At 46.3% G+C, this 18690-nt stretch overlaps 2 protein-coding genes across 3 annotated transcripts; one reads left to right on the top strand and one right to left on the bottom strand.

The window, feature by feature from the left end:
• Nucleotides 1-325: 325 nt before the first annotated feature.
• LOC148319802 (uncharacterized) lies at nucleotides 326-18675 on the bottom strand. 2 transcript variants are annotated; one of them, XM_088279944.1, is made up of 4 exons: nucleotides 18570-18675; nucleotides 5060-5192; nucleotides 1805-2152; nucleotides 326-1727 (listed from the first exon to the last, which is right to left on the bottom strand). In XM_088279944.1, the coding sequence occupies exons 2-4, from the start codon at nucleotides 5127-5129 to the stop codon at nucleotides 1621-1623; spliced, it is 525 nt and encodes a 174-aa protein (XP_088136070.1). In that variant the 5' UTR covers nucleotides 5130-5192; nucleotides 18570-18675; the 3' UTR covers nucleotides 326-1620. The 2 variants fall into 2 exon arrangements, with proteins under 2 accessions (XP_088136070.1, XP_088136069.1); XM_088279943.1 differs by lacking the exon at nucleotides 18570-18675 and adding an exon at nucleotides 5530-5692.
• thy1 (Thy-1 cell surface antigen) lies at nucleotides 6311-12139 on the top strand. The gene is made up of 5 exons (XM_088280061.1): nucleotides 6311-6420; nucleotides 9878-9952; nucleotides 10469-10512; nucleotides 10625-10948; nucleotides 11021-12139. Exons 1-5 carry the CDS (start codon nucleotides 6320-6322, stop codon nucleotides 11125-11127), a joined length of 651 nt encoding a protein of 216 aa, XP_088136187.1. The 5' UTR covers nucleotides 6311-6319; the 3' UTR covers nucleotides 11128-12139.
• Nucleotides 18676-18690: the final 15 nt, after the last annotated feature.

Raw genomic sequence — 18690 nt, 5'->3', positions numbered from 1 at the left:
TATTATTTATGGTGATTTAACTATTGCTGTTCAAATTAAATGGACAACAAATATTTTCATTGTTGCTGATTTGGCTTGATTTATTTAAAATACCTTTTTTAAATTACTATCCAAGATGTTATTGCTTGAAATTGTAAATAAATAATCATTGTGTGATACTATTTTGGAGCAACGACAGGTAACCAGTATTTTAGTAACTACTACAGCGCAAACAACAACCACAATTAATGAAACCATTTTTTCAATGACGGTTTTGATTTTTAAAAAATGTTGCTTTCATACAGTGAGTGTCATATCAAAATGTGTAAAGAAAAAACACTTGTGTGTGTGGATTTACACCTTTATTGCTTTAACTTTGTTATAGCATTCAGTAGATATAGAATTTGGTAATACAGTGTAACATAGTTAAATAAAGCTGTGTTATAAAAACAAATTTTTTATCTTGATCTAAAGTGCTTATGTGAAATAATACTCACACCATAGAACATAAAAAAAAATCAAAGCAAACATGTATAAATAAATAAAAAAGAAGCCACAAATGAATGAAATGCATTTTCAAGTGAATATGAAACATTCATTTTCAAGAAATGTTTGCAACTTAAGCATAAGAAGAAGAGAACTGATTTTCAACATCACAAGATTTTCAAAGTCAATTTCAGACTTTCCATTGCACAATTATGTACTTGTCTTGAACAAGTGGGTTCCTACTTACTTTTTAGGCCATTTGGCATTTTAGCATCCATACACTGATAGAAATGTAGTATTAAAACTGACATCTGGTCTGAAAAAAAAAACTAAACAAAAAAACATGATCTTATTTGCGCCCTAATGCAATTTAAGTGCTACTTGTTACATAGTTGTGGTACGATATGACGACTATGACAAAGCCACAATGTGCTCTATCCATTTTAAATTGCAGCTTGGAAAAGGGGCAGTTAATAGTCATCATATAAAATGAAAATAAAACTAGCTAACTTACTTTGAAAGCCGCCTCTTGAAAGTGTGCAAATACACTCACTGGACACTTGATTGGGTCCGCCTCCTGTTTTGTGTTAACATTTCTGAATCTACAAAGATATTATTGATTAATATTATTTGCACTAAGACATATTTTTATATTTAACAATCTGTTTATTATTTTGATTTTAGTTTACAAAGGTGTAATTGCATTATTTTGAGAGGTATTTTTCCATAACTTTCCATAGGTTTTGTATAGACCTACCTAATAATGTGACCTGTGAGTGTATAGACTGATCAATCCGTATTCAATGCAGCATGAAACATGCAACATGAATGTTTTGCATCCACATAGATGAATGGGATTCGTTTTTAAAACAATCTTGACCGCAAACAAAATGAATGAGGTTTTAAGATAACCTTCATATACTGTAGTTCACTGGGGCAAAAACAAACGAACAAACAAAAAGAAAACATTGTGATACTTCTGGAATGGAAGTAAGATTTAAAAAACGAGGTTGAATTAAAAGAAAAAAGTGATTCTCTAAGGCTCTGGTGATGTATTTTTCCATCTTGTTGTGATGTTCTAAATCATGATCATCTCAAATTGATTCAACACTAAAGTGAGCCACAAAGCAGGTCCATTGTGCCGTCAGGAAAAGTTCATGTATTCAGAAGCCCCATTGCCACAGGAAGTGACATCATGATTGACAAAAGCCACGGCGTGGATTCAAACATCACGCTGATTGCCGAGCAGATTGGTAGAATCCCTGCAAAGAGAGTAAAATGTGACTTGACATTTAGTTCTTTTTGGTGTGTTGATGTGTGCGGGAATGAAGCTACTCACGGTGATGCACGGCCATGCTGTTCTCCTTCCAGCTCGTGCCTTGGTAAACCCTGCACGTGTACGTGTAGGGCTTCTCGTCGGCCATCGGCGCCCAGGTGAGGCGGCACAGGTTTGGGGCAAACAGGCTGACGTTGCTCCTCCGGCGGTCCTCGGTGGAAACGTAGATGACGGCGTTGGGGTAGGTACTGCCCACCAGCCTGCTATCCTGACGATACTCGCAGTAGGGGCCCGGGATCTCGTTGGAGTCTGGAAACTCACAGTCGACCCTAACGTTCCTCTCCAAGTAAGTCAAGCATGGAAACATCTGAGGCCCACGCGGAGGGAAAATAAATGTGTACAAGGAACTCACTAGAGAGAAACACAGGAAAAAAGAATCCTGTTCAGTTTTTGTGAGCAGAATCTTGCATGGAGAAAAAGGACAGTCTCGTGTAACAGTAATTTCCCAGCAGGATAACAATCCCGACTGATATTTTGGACATTTCACAGCAAAGAATCTTTTTTTTTTTTTTTTTTTACAAAAAACAGCATAATCTTTGTCAGATGTTGCAAACACTGTACACTGTAAAAAATGGGGAAAGATATTGACTTGAAAAATCCTAGTGAAATTTTTTTTCACTCAGAAATTTGAAGTAAATTATACAAGAAGAGTTTTTGGATACATTTTACAAGTTCATTAAATTTCAAAAGTCACTCCAAGGTTGAACCCACTTTAAGTTTTTATACTCACCTTTCACACGTCAAGAAGCTCAACGCGGTAGAAGATCGAACCTCAACATTCGAGGACGGCCACTCCACACCTGAGCCATGCCACTGGCTCAGTCCATTAGTATATTATTGGCACAAACCTCGGAATCCTATCAAGCCATATACCAGCAATATATTCTTGTCGCAGAGTCATACCTCAGGTGTAGAGCAGCCGTCTTAAAATCATAAGGTTGTCACTTCAATCCCCAATCACAATGTGTATGTAAACTTTTGTATGAAATGTCCTGTGTGAAAAAGTAAAAGCTAACTTCACTTGAGTCGATTTAAAAAAGAAAAATTGTGAAATTGACTAAAAAACTCTTCTTGTAAAATTTCTGTAGAATGTCTGAGTGAAAAAACTTCACGAGATTTTTTCAATAAATATCACCCCCCATTTTTTTTACAGTGAACTGCAGTCATTTGAAGTGGCTATTGTACAGGAATGGAGCAGTAGCCCCACACGGACTGCCAATGGCCCTGTGATGAAAAAGGGCAAGTGACTTCTTCTATTCCTGCGCTTTGACTTGTTTATGCCAAACAAGATGCTTCCCAAAGACAAAATTTCATTTTGATATTTTTTATTGTATTTTTTGCACATAAATTCACAAGAAAAAAAGGGGCACAGGTCCATTTGTGTGCTCCAAGGTACAAATGTTTGTCATGTACCCTTTAGGGCTCACAATTGAACCTGTAAGTAGAAATAAGTAGTTTATGGTGAGCAAAGTTGTAAAAATAGTCCAAATGGGCATACTGCGCAATGCGGGATTCGTCTGTAGACTGTTTTTTTTTTTACTCATTTTGCTAGCTTATATATCGTAATAATATTGTGATGCAACACAGACAATTTGCGTCTTGATATGCGTCAAGAGTCCGATGTAACGGAGAGAAGCCCACCCAAGGTAGAAATTCAGCCCCTTTATTTCTGGCAGTTTACCCTATAGAGTAGTTCACTGTAATTTTTGCGCAGACGTTTTACCAAATAAGAGCCCCATTCATGCAATGATTTATTTTCTATGCCGCTTATCCTAACAAGGGTCAGTTTTCCTAGTTTGTGAGAATGAGATGAATTTTGTATGATAGCAACATTATATCCCTTTTTGTCTGTTTACCTCTGCCCAGAAAGTCTGGGAAATGTTCCATCTGTTATCATGAGAGCATTGGCCCAGACATTGTGTTATTATAAAATGGCTTCTTGGCAGGAGGTGCACATACTGCCCAACAAAAATGCAGCCTTTCTGACAATACAAAGTATGACGAGTTATAAAATATTGCTCAAGTGTTGTTTAAAGTAGTGACAAAAATCATATCTAGCAGGTCACACACAGGAAAGTCAGAGCCAAGACTAAAACCATTTGACTTTTAAACTTTGAGGCAGATTTGCGAACCACCGACAGCACTGTTGCCACCTGCTTCCCTTTTCTTTAAAAAAAGAAGTTAAGTTAGATATTTAGTGACAGTTGGGGATACTTTTGCATTATTTAAAAAAATGAACAGCTGCAGTGTGGATTGTTTGTCAGAATGAATAAGGTGGAAGGAATGTCTTTATTGCAAAGCAGGCCTTTGGGGGTGATGTCATCAGCATTGGCTACTGATTTCATTCTGTCATGACCCGTGTCGGTCATGTCAGTGTTTTTGTTATTGTTTTCGTCACCTTCCTGCCATGTGCTCTTTGTTTATTTTTGTCAGCTGAGTAGGGCGTTTCCCCTCAGCACTCATTCCCCACCAGCCATGCACCTGTTCCCCGTTTACCGTCACATACCAGATTCCCATCTGCCCCCCCTAATTACCGGACTATTTATCCACCCCTTGCCGACAGCTCAGGGTCGGAACATTGCTCCTGCTACGCCCGCGATACGCGATTACCCCGCTTGGCTCCCTGTTGCCGCTACTTACGGCCTGTCACGACCACGTCTTGTTCCCGTTCATGCTCTTGTCATCGTTCCCGCTCCCGCTCTTGCTCCCGCTCTTGCTCCCGCTCCCGCTCTCGTTCATGCTCCCAGCTCTTGTCACCTGTCCCTGTCCGCTTAGTTCGTTCCCGTCTCGTTTTGTTCCTTGTCCTTGTTCCAGTTTAGTCACGTTTAGTTTGCCTTTGTTATTTTGCACCCCGCCACGTTATTTGTCCTTGTTTGAGCCATTCAATAAATTCCCTTTAAGTTACACCTTCCCCGGCTTCCTCGCATTTTGGGTCCTCCCTCCTCCTCGCCGTAAGGCGATCCTGACACATTCTTTAGCAAACACCTAAGCAGCACTATCGTTTATATACTCACATATATGATTTATTTATGCTATTTATTTATATTCATAATGTCCATACTGAGATGATGTAATGGCAATAGAGACATCACCATCTTTGGAATTGCATCTGGTCACGACACCATCATGCAATTTGTTGAACTATTTGCGCTTTTTATACATGTTGGGATTCACTAATTTTGCATGGTAAAATCCTGCAGCAATAATTATTTAAATAAATAACCATGCATCAGAGAAAATGAAGTTAAAAAGACCTACTGTGAGTTTGCTGCGTTATTATGATCCTGGCAAAGAGAAGGCACGTTGTGGTGAACAGGTAAGGCGCCATTTGTGTGCAGTTTACCGTACTGTAGCCCAGATCACATCAACAACCTTCACAGCACGTTTTCACCTGCAGACAAAGTGCAACATGGGATCTTATGACAGTTCGACATGTTCTGTATGCCCGAAGTGACGGCAGCAGGAAAAAAAAAATCAACAACATGCAACATCATCATTGCCTTGGAAGCATGCGCTAGCACCAAAAATAGCAGGACAGTGCAGGCTGCAGATGTGACGACGCCCATGCAGTGACTTTGCACTGCAGCAAATTGCCCAGCTGCATACTCTCTTGTCCTCTTCAATGTAGGTTTAAAACCCGCTAAGCCCCCGTGCACTTCACAACAAAACAATGTCAGGACATTTCGCAGGATCTCAAAATGTCCGATTGCATGGTTGAAGCGTCCTACCTGCTTGTTGTCCACAATCCGGCGCTGCTTTCGAGCTGGACAGCGATCCAAAACACACGCGGGCGCGCGCACGCACACGCACACGCACAGGCCTCTTTATACTCGTGTGGGCGTAATGACAATGAATGACGCTGAAAGTTGTGTTTTACTTTTATTTCGTTGTATCTGAATACATCTAGTAAATCCCCAACCCCACCCAAAACAAAAAATGCAAAATTAAAAGAAATACTGGATTACTGAGCATCCATGCCGCAGTTGGTCATGAGCGCCCTCTGTTGGATAATAATAATAATGCCTTTATTAGTCCCGCAATGGGGAAATTCGAGATTCAAACCCAGGCCTCCTGGGGAGACTGGGTCCTGAACGCGGCGCCTTAGACCACTCGGCCATCCTGGCAGCCACGAGATTCGAACCCAGGCCTCCTGGGGAGACTGGGTCCGGAACGCGGCGCCTTAGACCACTCGGCCATCCTGGTGTCTAAAAGAGTGAAGACAGTGCCGTCATACTGACATCTTGTGTCAAGAGTAAGAATACACATACAATGCAGACTTCTCATTCAAGAATGCTCATACAAGACGTCTCTTTGGTTATTGTTTGGTAGTAGGGACCACGTGCCATTGGAAGTAGGAAGAGAATACAGCTCTGGGAAAAATTAAGTGACCCAACATGGACTATATTTGTTTTTTGTTTTTTTTCACGTTCTCTTAATTATGAATATTTTAACCTTATTGGAAATTCGGGGGTTGTTTTGTCAGTAGTTTAAAGAACAGTACTTTTTGGTCTACAGTCCATGCAGGATTTGTATCCAATTGGGAGTTTGTTCCACTCTATTATTTTGCTGCACACTGACCATTGGCTGTTGAGATGGTCAATCAGTTCATCAGCTAAGAGGTCAGTTTAGCAGAATGCTTGAGGTGTGTAGTTAGTGCAGGTAGTAGCTAGCATATTACCATATTTGAATTTTGAATACTGTTCATTTATTTAAATTACAGACTGACAGAAATGTGAATTATCATATCCATTCAAAACAAATGTGAAGTTGGTTCCCTTTGAACAACAATAACTGCAACACAATATGAGTGTGCGTGTGTGCGAGCGAGCGTGCGTGTGTGGGCAGGCGTGCGTGTACGTGCGTGCGTGTACGCGTGTGTGCACGTGTGTGCCTGCGCGTGTGTGTGTGCGTGTGTGTGTGTGCGTGCGTGCGTGTACGTGGGGGCGCGTGCGTGTGTGTGTGTGTGCGTGTGTGCTCATCCCCACTAAACTCATCCAGGCATACCACAGTAGTTGTTTCTCAAAGACTCAAGTTTCTGGTAACAATGATGCCATGTGATCCAAATTTTGTAGCAATTCGCAGACGCACCAAACCTAGACACATTCTTATTACCATAATCTTTAACTGTCTATTTGATGAACTCTACTGGGAAGAACACCTCATCAGTGAAACATGATGGTGATTATGTCCTGGCTGAACGGACATGTATGGCTGCCCAAAGGGAGTAGTTCAGTTGCATTTCATGATGATGTGAACACTCGCAAAGCAGAGGGATGAATTTTGAAGTGTTTGGGAACTCATTGGATGGCGCTACCCAGTGCAAATGAACAATGACTCGAAGTGTATCGCAAAAGCAAGCGAGTAGTTTTTAAGGCAAACAAGTGGGGATGTTATGCAATGGCCAAATCACCTAAACTGAATCCGACTGGGCATGCATTTAATTTTTTTGGAGAGAGACAAAACTAAGGAGAAAATGCCCCAAGAACAAGCAGAAATTGAAGAAATTTGCAGTGGAGGCCTGCCAAAGGATTTGCAATCAAATTTTGGTTTAAAATTTAAAATTTATTTGTGATTGTAAATTGTTTTTAGTAGACTCTTAAAAAGAGGGATATATATATATATATGTAAAATTATTATTATTTTTTTGGGGGCGGCACGGTGGCCCGACTGGTTAGCACGATGGCCCCACAGTGAGAGACAGCATCGGGCGTGGGTTCGATCCCGGCTCCGGCTCCGGCTCCGGCCATCCTGTGTGGAGTTTGCATGTTCTCCCCGTGCTTGCGTGGGTTTCCTCCAGGTACTGCGGTTTCCTCTCACATTCCAAAAACATGCATGGCAGGCCGATTGAACATTCTAAATTGCCCCTAGGTATGAGTGTGAGCGCGGATGTTTGTTCATCTCTGTGTGCCCTGCAATTGGCTGGCAACCAGTTCAGCCCGCCTACTCCCCGAAGATAGCTGGGATAGGCTCCAGCACTCCCCGCGACCCAAGTGAGGAGAAGCGGTACAGAAGATGGATGGATGGATGAATATATATATATATATATTAGTGCTGTCAAGTGATTAATGTTTTTAACTAATTAATCACAGGGTGGCACGGTGGCCCGACTGGTTTGCACGATGGCCCCACAGTGAGAGACAGCATCGGGCGTGGGTTCAATCCCGGCTCCGGCCATCCTGTGTGGAGTTTGCATGTTCTCCCCGTGCCTGCGTGGCAGGCCATTTGAACACTCTAAATTGCACCCTAGGTATGAGTGTGAGCGCGGATGGTTGTTCGTCTCTGTGTGCCCTGCAATTGGCTGGCAACCAGTTCAGGGTGTCCCCCGCCTACTGCCCGAAGATAGCTGGGATAGGCTCCAGCAACCTCGCGACCCTAGTGAGGAGAAGCGGTACAGAAGATAGATGGATGGATAATTAATCACAAAAAATTCCATGATTAATTGCGATTAATCACATTTTTCAACTACTATTTTTTTGCAACGCTTGGAACAGATATTTACTTGAATAATATCTTGGAATTGATGCAAAATCTCCATATGTGAAGTATATTTAGAATCAGAATCGGAATCATTCAAAGACTGTTGTAATAGCTTTCTTTGATTCTTGAATACAATCTAAATGGAGAAATCTATACAGGCATTTTTCGTCAAAACATTTCTCAAAACTGCCTACAAGCGCCACACTCCAGCAGTGTTGGTTTGCAAGGCCCAGTGGTAACTTGAGCACGGTGTTTTGTTCTGAGACGTGCTAAAGATGTACAGCTAATATGCCGCAATATTTGCTAAGTATGCAAATTATTTATGAAGTAAATCAAACTGAGTTTATTGAGTTAAAATATTTAACTGAGTTATAAAATGTTGGATTAATCACCTGAATTAACGCTTACATTTTGACAGCACTAATAAATATATAAATGTGTAATTCCTACACCGTTCACCAGATGTGGATGTGAATATTTGTGTTTGATTAATTTAATTCCATATCCATTTGTGGTGTTGTCTCGAGCCAAAATGATGAGAATTGTGCCAATGTACATGTATTTATGGACCTGAAAGCAAATCCATCCATTGTTGACAGATTTTTCAAATATAACATACAACAGGGATACACAACTAGATGTTGTTAACTCAATAAATATTTTGGGGGGAGGTTTGTTGAGGAGTGACATCAATTAACAAGCAAAATTGAATTATACCGTACATTGTGGAGCTGCTCTAATTAGCTGCTCGGGTTTGTGTCTTTGAGAGGGCTGCAGCACCGCTGCCAATGTCCTTAGAGACTACTTTGGCAAGGGAGGTGTTCAGCAAACGTCCTTGAAAAGATGGATGAGCATTGTGCACAGTATGTACCACCGAGGATAATGTGTTTAGCATTAAGAGTAACATCCTCGATGTTTAACAACAACCGTTCTGACAGTGGCTCTTGTTTTAATGCAGACTTTTTTTCCCACAAACATGTGCAATTCACAAAATTCACGGACGGTTTGGCCGTGGGGTGTTCACAACGCCCTCATTAAAAGCTGCGATGGCAGTCAGTGTCGATGTGCTGAATAATTTGCAACTGCACTTTTCCTTTGTTTGTCGTACATCAGTTGCTCAAAAACACGGCCAATTCATTGCCCAAGAGACACACGACAGCACAGCAGAACAAGTGGATCATAAAGAAACTCACACTATAAAATCTATAAAACTACAGCGAGGTACAGCATATTTATGGTCGGTAGACAATAGGGAAAATATGGCTTTGATTTTTGCCATGTCATTTAATGTTTATGTTGAAGAAAGCTGAATTATGGGAAAAGCCTTTCACACTATGATAAACTGTCCACTAAACCATGATTAAATGGACACAAGTACCTGCTGTAAATTTCCAAACACCAAATGAGGACCTACAGTACAGCCAAAGAAGTGTGTCAGATGATCACCTTCTGGCCTCTCTTAAAAGATGGTGTGGAAAAAAAAAATCAATACAAATGCCTATGTAATGTTGATAAATGTCCCTTAAGTGTGGTGGAGCAGCCCTTTCTCCCCCTCCCTCACTGTCCCCCTCCCTTACTCTCGCCTGTGTTTCTTCTCAGAGCCGACCTCTACTGTAACAACCCCTGGCATCACTGCAGAGCACTGAGGAGAGCAATAAAACTGCATCAGACAAGGTGAGGATGATTCATACGCTATCGCTCGCAGAATCTTGCATGGGGTAAATATTGACTTGAATGACATCAATAGTTATTCTGGATTGGACATTTGAATGCAAATAATGATCTCAATGAGTTAATGCTTTCAGTTTTCAAGTAAATATTTTGAACTCCATTCAGGAAAAAATTGCAGTTGAATTTATTTCTGCGCTGATTATGTAACCCAGCTGAAGAATTTAAAGTTGGCCAATAATCCGTATTTGTAGGTGTGGTTATGAAAAGGAATGCATCACTGTTGGCATTTGTCCAGTGAACTTTCTAGCTTTTCACTGCACAGCATAAAGAGTAAGGCTACACCGCAACTGCCTTGGTCCGAATTGTGGCACAGTTGGCCAGGTCAGGGTATGAGTGACAGAGTAACATTATTCATGTTTTTGAATCAAAGATCAGCTGAATTTGATCAAATATGAAAATGATACATTTGGGATGTGTGTACGTGGACATTAATTTAAATTTTTTTCCCTGTTTATTCAGGAAAGTTGCGAGAATGTTCCTCCTTACCGCAATTCTTTTGTTTGGTAAGGTCGTCGATGTCATATTTTCTAAACGGACTGTGTTTCTGGCCGTAATGATAAATAATCTTTTCCTAAATTTGTGATGAGTCACTGTAAGTATGTCTCTGCGTTTCAGGCTTTGCATCAGCTCAGAAGGTGATTCAATTATCCTACTGCTCAATAGAGGACAACCACGTTAGGCTCGATTGCAAATATTCGCTTCCCGCTGAGTCACCCGAAGTATTCTGCAAGTACACACAAGGAGAAAGACTCCTGGACACCACTAACCCAGATGAACAGCAGCATGCCCCTTACAAGCACCGAGCCAAAGCCCGCATCTTCCCGGGCAACATCTGCCGGCTGCTGTTTAAAAACCTGCCAAACGGCAAATCCAACTTCACCTGCAACATCAAACTGGCTGACTCAGCAACTGCGACCAAAACCTCGGTGGTGGAAAAAAGTAAGTTCCCTTGGCTCTGAACCCCCTATTTTAATTGGCGTCATTAAAAATCCTCGTGTGTTCTTATTGCAGAGCTCCTCCTCCCCTGTTCGGCCTTGAGTGTCCTGTTACAAAGCTGCAGTGGCCTGCTGTTGACCTTGATGACACTTCCCATGCTGCTCACACTTCACTGGCTGTGAACATGGCGCCCAAGCTGCTCCACCCGAATATCTGGTGGCTGTCACTGGACTCTCAATGCTGTGTATTGAGCTGAATGCACACACAAAAACACACTATACAGTATATCTAAGCTTAGTGTGCAAACGTACAACTGCGTTTACTGTATCCTCAGCTGAGTTCCAGCACGATCTAAGGAATATAGAAGTGTAATGTGATATATTCTGTAGTATTGCCACTTAAAGGGATCATTATAGTAATTATGTTCTATATAATGAGTGATTCTTAGCTCAGGAGTGAGAGAATCAACTTCCCTCAACCAAGTGATGTAAGACATCTGGCCAACTCTGCCAAACAATGGTATAAAGCAATAGTGGCTTTGAATGTATGCATGAGGTATTCGAAAAATCAATATGTACTATAGATATATATTATTATATTTATAAAATAGAATGTCATTTGTGGTATTGCAAAGGATGTTTACATGCTCCTCTAGCTGACAGTGTAGCTGCTGCGATGAACACAAAGACGAAAGTGCTAATGCATGAAACCTGCCATGTTTGGATTTACTATATGACCGAAGGTGAAAAGAACAGAAAAAGCTATTTACAGCTGGTGTTCGAGACAAAAGCAATGTCAAAAGCCAGCAAAGCACAGATAGTTGTCTGACAGTTAATAAGCTCGATGTTTATACAGGATGCTCAAAGTGTTGTCACTGGCTGAGCTAGGGGAGGAGCACACGTGGGCATTGCCCTCGGAAGGGACGATTGTCCAGGATTTTTTTTCTACATGCGGCCTCACCCATAGGAAACATGTAAGGAATGTTTCTCAGTGTTTTCAGGAGAATGTTTTTGGTTTGTAAATTTATTTAATTTTTTTGGGCTTTGTGGACCGCCCGAGACATTCTTGGCCCCCAACTCCCCCAAGGTAAAAATCCTAGCTCTGCCAGTGGTTGTTGTGAACAGCAGTGTTTATGGATTATTATATTTTTACCATAATCTTAAGAAAATGACAATGTTTGTTTTGTGTCCATTGTGTACCATATTAAAAGGTTATTGTAACCTTCATCGGCCTCAGTTCTCATAATCATAAATGTTTGCTAGTATAGTAGTTTTATCATAATCTAAACAATAAGTAGGTATCCTTGGATACACCTTATCACCAATGCGTGATAACATTCGTTGGATGATATTATTAAAAGATTTCGTCATATTCAAAATCAGTAGCTAGTTCTGTGAATTTGAAGAACTTCATATGCGTCTTAAGAATTTAATGCAGATTTTACACACACGCTCATAAGTAATTTGTTACTTATTGTTAATGTTATCTTAATTATTGTTATTATGCCATCATAGCACAATGAATAAAACTTAGATGTCAAATAACAAAAAGGTTAGTTTTTGGACAACCAAGATGTTTACTTTTACAAATTTAACATATTTTCCACACGACGTTCTTCATGAGGCATTGATTATTTTCAGTTTTTCCCCTAAAATATGGTGGTACATTTGATTTTATTAAAACATATATATTTTTTTAATAATCCCAAATTATCGATGTAGGGTATCCTCTAGGCAACTGGGTTCCTAATTAATAAACTGCCCTGCGGGCATCCTTCCCTCATCATCCACATCTTCATTTAAAAAAAGAAAGTGATTCACTTGGTCTGTTCCATTATTCAATAATAATAATTATTAATAAATATAATTTATAAAATTAACTCAGCACAGTAGGCCCATTTACTGTGACACAATTAACAATCAACATTTTAAATTTGTAAATAAGGTAAATATATTTAATCAGAAAAATTTTATTTACTTTTTAACATGAAAAATTAATCATCCAAATATCAGTTAAATTGTATGTATGTGTCAGGTTCGCCGGTCGGCGAGGAGGGGGTGGACCCAAAATGCGAGGAAGCAGGGATAAGGGTAACTTAAAGGGAATTTATTTAACAAAACAAAACCAAAAGGCAGACAAGGTACTAGGACAAACAAACGTGGCAGGGTGCAAAATAACAAAGACGAACTAAACAGAACAAAAAACCGAGGAAGAAAGACAGTGACAAAAACTAGGGACAAGAGCGGGAGCAAGAGTGGGAGCGAGAGCGAGAGCGAAAGCATGAGCGTGAACGAGATCAGGGAGCGGTCGTGACAGTCCAAACGGAGCAATGCACCGACAATGAGTTGTTGGAGTGAGGTGTTCAGATAGTCCAGTAATTAGGGGAGCAGATGGGCATCAGGTGTGTGAGGCTAACGGGGAACAGGTGCGTGGCTGGTGGGGAACGAGTGCTGAAGGGAAACGCCCCACTCAGCTGACCAAATAAACAGAATGAAGACATGGCAGGGAGGTGACGAAAAACAATAACAAAAACACTGACATGACCAACACGGGTCATGACAGTACCCCCCCCCCCCTCAAGGGACGGATTCCAGACGTCCCAAACAAGGCAAAAAAAAAAACGAAAACAAAGTCCAAGAACGAGGGTGGGCGGAAGGGGTCGGGGAGGTGGGACCACAACCCATGTTCGAGGCCGGTCTGGCGGATGTCCGGGAGGCCAGACCAGCGAGTCTTTTCGTGGCCCTTCAGGCGGCCGTGCGGGTGGCCAGATAAATACGTCCCACTGTGGCCATTCAGGCGGACGTCCGGGAGGACCCGAACGCCACATGGAGTTCGCTGACGAGGCCGAGACGAGGAGCGGCGGCGGGACCCCGGGAGCAGCAGAGGCAGGAGCTTGGAGCGGCGGCGAGTCGTCGGACCCCGCCGGAACAGGGACGAGAAGCGGCGGTGGGTCGTCGACCGCCGTCGAGGCAGGAACTTGGAGCGGTGACGAACCAGATGCAGCCGAGACCGGAACGCGGAGCGGCAACGAGTCGTCGAGCGTCGCCGACGCAGGGACGCGGAGCGGCGGCTGGTCGTCGAGCGTCGCCGACGCAGGGACGCGGAGCGGCGGCTGGTCGTCGAGCGTCGCCGACGCAGGGACGCGGAGCGGCGGCTGGTCGTTCGAGCGTCGCCGACGCAGGGACGCGGAGCGGCGGCTGGTCGTCGAGCGTCGCAGGGACGCGGAGCGGCGGCTGGTCGTCGAGCGTCGCCGAGACAGGGACGCGGAGCGGCGGCTGGCCGTCGAGCCCCGCTGAGACAGGGACGCGGAGCGGCGGCTGGCCGTCGAGCCCCGCTGAGACAGGGACGCGGAGCGGCGGCTGGCCGTCGAGCCCCGCCGAGACAGGGACGCGGAGCGGCGGCTGGCCGTTGAGACAGGAACGTGGAGCGGCGGCTGGTCGTCGAGTCCCGCCGAGACAGGAACGTGGAGCGGCGGCTGGTCGTCGAGTCCCGTCGAGACAGGAACGTGGAGCGGCGGCTGGTCGTCGAACCCCGTCGAGACAGGAACGTGGAGCGGCGGCTGGCCGTCGAGACAGGAACGTGGAGCGGCGGCTGGCCGTCGAGACAGGAACGTGGAGCGGCGGCTAGCCGCCGAGACAGGAACGTGGCGCAGCGGCTGGTTGTCGAACCCCGCCGAGACAGGAACGTGGAGCGGCGGCTGGTCGTTTGGACCCCCGCCGAGACAGGAACGTGGAGCGGCGGCTGGTCGTTTGGACCCCCGCCGAGACAGGAACGTGGAGCGGCGGCTGGTCGTCGAACCCCGCCGAGACAGGAACGCGGAGCGGCGGCTGGTCGTCGAACCCCGCCGAGACAGGAACGTGAAGCGGCGACGGATCATCGAGCGCCGCCGAGACAGGGGCTTGGAGCGGCGGTTGATCGTCGAGCGCCGCCGAGACAGGAAACTGGAGTACCGGCAGATCGTCGAGCACCGCCGAGGCAGCGATGGGAAGCGGCGGCGTTTCCTCGGGTGCCGCCGAGACCGGAACGTGGCATGGCGGATCGTCGAGTGCCGCCGAGTCAGGAGCGTGGAGCGGCGGTGGTTTTTCAGGCGCCGCCAAAACAGGAACTTGGGGCGGCAGTTGATTGTCGAGGCCCGCCGAGACAGGAACTTGGCGCGACGGATCGTCGAGCGCCGCTGAGACCGGAACCAGGAGCGGCCGCGGGTCGTCGAGCGCTGCCGGGGCCAAGACGAGCAGTGGCGACGGGTCGTCGGATGCCGCCGAGGCACGAGCGGGGCGCAATGGTGGGTCGTCGTGCGTCGCCGAGGCAGAGACGAGACGCGGCGGCGGACCGTCGTCCATCGCGGGCACCGGAACCGGGAGCGGCGGCGCTTCGTTGGGCGCTGCTGAGGCAGAGACGGCAGGCGGCGGCTGGGCATCGTCCACCGCCGAGGCAGGAACCGGGAGCAGTGGCGGATCATCGGACGTCGCCGAGACAGAGGCGAGAAGTGGCGGTGGTTCATCTGGCACCGCCGGGACAGAGGCGAGAGGCGGCGGCGTGTCGTCGTCCACCACCGGTTCAGGAACGGGGGCGGCGGCGGAACGTCGTCCACCGCGGGTGCAGGAACCGGGAGTTACGGCGCTTCGTGGGACGCCTCGGAGGCAGAGGCGAGAGGCGACGGCGGGTCGTCGTCCACCGCCGAGGCAAGAACCTGGAGCGGCAGCTGGTCTTCGGGCGCCGCCAAGGGAGAGACGAGAAGCGGCGACGGTTCACCAGACGCCGCTGAGGCAGAGACGAAAGGCGACGGCGCGTTGTCAAAGACCGTCGAGACAGAGGCGGGAAACGGCGGCGGTTCATCGGACGCCGTCGCGAACGTGACTTGGGACGGCGGGCAATCGTCAACCGCCGTCGAGGCAGGAACTTGCGACGGGTGCAGGACGAGCGCTGTCGGATCAAGGACCTGAGGTGGCTGCGGAACGTGCTCTGCCGGAACGGGAGCTTGGGGCGGAAGCCAGGCGCGCTCCGCTTGAACGGGGACTTGGAACGGACGCAGTACGTGCTCTGCCGGATCAAGGGCTTGGGACGGACGCCGTACAGGCTCCGCAGGTACGTGAACATGGGACGGACGCAGGACGTGCTCCGCTGGAACGTGAACATGGGATGGACGCACGACGTGCTCTGCCTGAACGTGAACTTGGGATGGACGCAGGACGTGCTCCGCCTGAACGTGAACTTGGGACGGACGCAGCATGTGTTCCGCCTGAACGAGAACTTGAGGCGGACGCAGGATGTGTTCCGCCTGAACGAGAACTTGAGGCGGACGCAAGACGTGCTCCGCTGGAACGTGAACTAGGGGCGGACCCACAACGTGCTCCGCTGGATCGAGAACTTGGGGCGGACGCACAACGTGCTCCGTTGGATCGAGAACTTGGGGCGGATGCAAGACGTGCTCCGCTGGAACGTGAACTTGGGGCGGACGCAAGAAGTGCTCCGCTTGAACATGGACCTGGGGCGCTGGCAAGGCGCCGGATCGGGGCTCGGCAGCTGGCGGTGAGCCGGAACGGGGCTCAGCAGCCGGAGAGGAGCCGGGACGGGGCTCAGCAGCCGGAGAGGAGCCGGGACGGGGCTCAGCAGCTGGCGGGGAGCCGGAACGGTGCTCAGCAGCTGGCGGGGAACCGGAACGGGGCTCAGCAGCTGGCGGGGAGCCGGAACGGGGCTCAGCAGCTGGCGGGGAGCCGAAACGTGGCTCAGCAGCTGGCGGGGAGCCTGCATGGGGCTGAGCAGCTGGCGAGGCGTCGGAACTGGAGGCTGCAGCTGCCGTGGAGGCGGCGTGGATTGCTGCAGCTGATGTGGAAGCGGTCTGGGTTGCTGCAGCTGACGTGGAGGCGACATGGGTTGCTGCAGCTGACGTGGAGGCGGCTGCGGGCCGGGCGCAGCAGTCGAGCCGGGCGCAGCCGAGATGGGGGGCCTGACCCCTATCAGCCTGCCGCCATAGGGAATCAGGGAAACGGGAGACACGAGGGACCGAGACTACAGGTGCCGGTGAACTTGAGCAAGGGGGGACGTGACCAGGTGCGGAAACCGACGGTGGACGAGGTGAACGACGTGACCGTGATTTACGTGACTTTGGACGAGGTGAACGACGCGTGGTGGAAGAGGAGGTGGTCTCGAAAAACCCAAATGAAAACGGTGTTAGGAATTGTTCGGGGGGAAGAAAGTGACTGGTCGGTGCTAATTCCGGGTTACGCTGGGCGTCTAACTGATTGTATATATACTCGAAGTCATCTTCGTGGTCCGAGTCTACCAGAACGTGATGGGCATAGTGCTCGAAATCATACTCATAATCGGGTTGGATTGAAAAGTGGGGGGGGGGGGTGAAAAGGCACGGTGCTCAAGGTCTTCATCATAGTCCGAATCGATAATAAGGTGGGGAGGTATGACAGGGAGGTGGTCGTTATCATTACCCGGGAGCGAAGGAGAAGAGACAGACGAGGTACGAGGCTGGTCGGCAGGCTAATGAGGGCGGTTGCCCCTCGCTGGGTCCTTTTCGGGTCGGTGCATTCTGTCAGGTTCGCCGGTCGGCAAGGAGGGGGTGGACCCAAAATGCGAGGAAGCAGGGATAAGGGTAACTTAAAGGGAATTTATTTAACAAAACAAAACCAAAAGGCAGACAAGGTACTAGGACAAACAAACGTGGCAGGGTGCAAAATAACAAAGACGAACTAAACGTGACTAAACAGAACAAAAAACCGAGGAAGAAAGACAGTGACAAAAACTCGGGAGCGGGAGCGAGATCAGGGAGCGGTCGTGACAGTCCAAACGGAGCAATGCACCGACAATGAGTTGTTGGAGTGAGGTGTTCATATAGTCCAGTAATTAGGGGAGCAGATGGGAACAGGTGCGTGGCTGGTGGGGAACGAGTGCTGAAGGGAAACGCCCCACTTAGCTGACCAAATAAACAGAATGAAGACATGGCAGGGAGGTGAAGAAAAACAATAACAAAAACACTGACATGACCAACACGGGTCATGACAGTATGCTCCCAACAAATGCTGGTTAATACCAGCGTAGGAGATCATACAGTAGCTTGTCATTTTATCATTTTTACATTTAAAGCAATCTAGAGTCACAAAAATACTGTTTGTATAATATAAAGGCCTATAAAATAATCAGCTCCCTAGATCAAAATAATAGCGGTCAAATAAATAAAACAAAGAATTGAGTCAAGGCATATTTTACATGAGGAAAATCTCACTCCACCCAACCAGAAAATTGGCTTCACATATCTACACACTTTGTTGGGTAATATTTGGAGAGAATAATTAAACTGTTGGGTAGAATTAACCCATTGTTATCTGGTTATTTAATTTAATCTTATCACGCATGCACACATCCCAACAACTAGTATGGTGGGTGACCATCACATACATACATGGTAAACACTGCACTTTTTGAGTTATTTGTTTAACCTAAAAATAGGCCTTTTTGGCTCAGTAAGTGGATTAAAATGAACCCAAATTGAGTTATATTTGACCCAAATATTTTTAGGTATATATATGTACCTTCGAAGATGCATTATTTGTAGCAAGTATATTTTTCATTATTGTTATTATCGATTAAGTGAAATTGGATACTTGCAGCACACCTGAAGATGATGAGTGATTGGTAATCACCTCCACACTGTTAGTTTCACTCTATAAAGTATGACATATACAACAATAAAACACACACGGCTCCTTGCTGACTCATCTAGAACAAGAGGAATG

Source organism: Idiotropiscis lumnitzeri, chromosome 17 (assembly GCF_059441095.1).
Source record: "Idiotropiscis lumnitzeri isolate Australia: NSW breed Sydney's pygmy pipehorse chromosome 17, RoL_Ilum_1.0, whole genome shotgun sequence".
Classification (NCBI taxonomy): Eukaryota; Metazoa; Chordata; class Actinopteri; order Syngnathiformes; family Syngnathidae; genus Idiotropiscis; species Idiotropiscis lumnitzeri.
Note: the sequence above shows the minus strand (reverse complement) of the source record. Positions and strands in the feature narration are given on the sequence as shown.

Coding starts and splice junctions, on each gene's coding strand:
- LOC148319802 (XM_088279944.1), bottom strand. CDS start 5,129: ATGGCGCCTTACCTGTTCACCACAACGTGCCTTCTCTTTGCCAGGATC. Junction 2,153..5,059: donor AATAACGCAGCAAACTCACA/GTAGGTCTTTTT, acceptor GTTTCTCTCTAG/TGAGTTCCTTGTACACATTT. Junction 1,728..1,804: donor CAGCATGGCCGTGCATCACC/GTGAGTAGCTTC, acceptor CTCTCTTTGCAG/GGATTCTACCAATCTGCTCG.
- thy1 (XM_088280061.1), top strand. CDS start 6,320: ATGCAGGATTTGTATCCAATTGGGAGTTTGTTCCACTCTATTATTTTG. Junction 9,953..10,468: donor ATAAAACTGCATCAGACAAG/GTGAGGATGATT, acceptor CTGTTTATTCAG/GAAAGTTGCGAGAATGTTCC. Junction 10,949..11,020: donor AACCTCGGTGGTGGAAAAAA/GTAAGTTCCCTT, acceptor TTCTTATTGCAG/AGCTCCTCCTCCCCTGTTCG.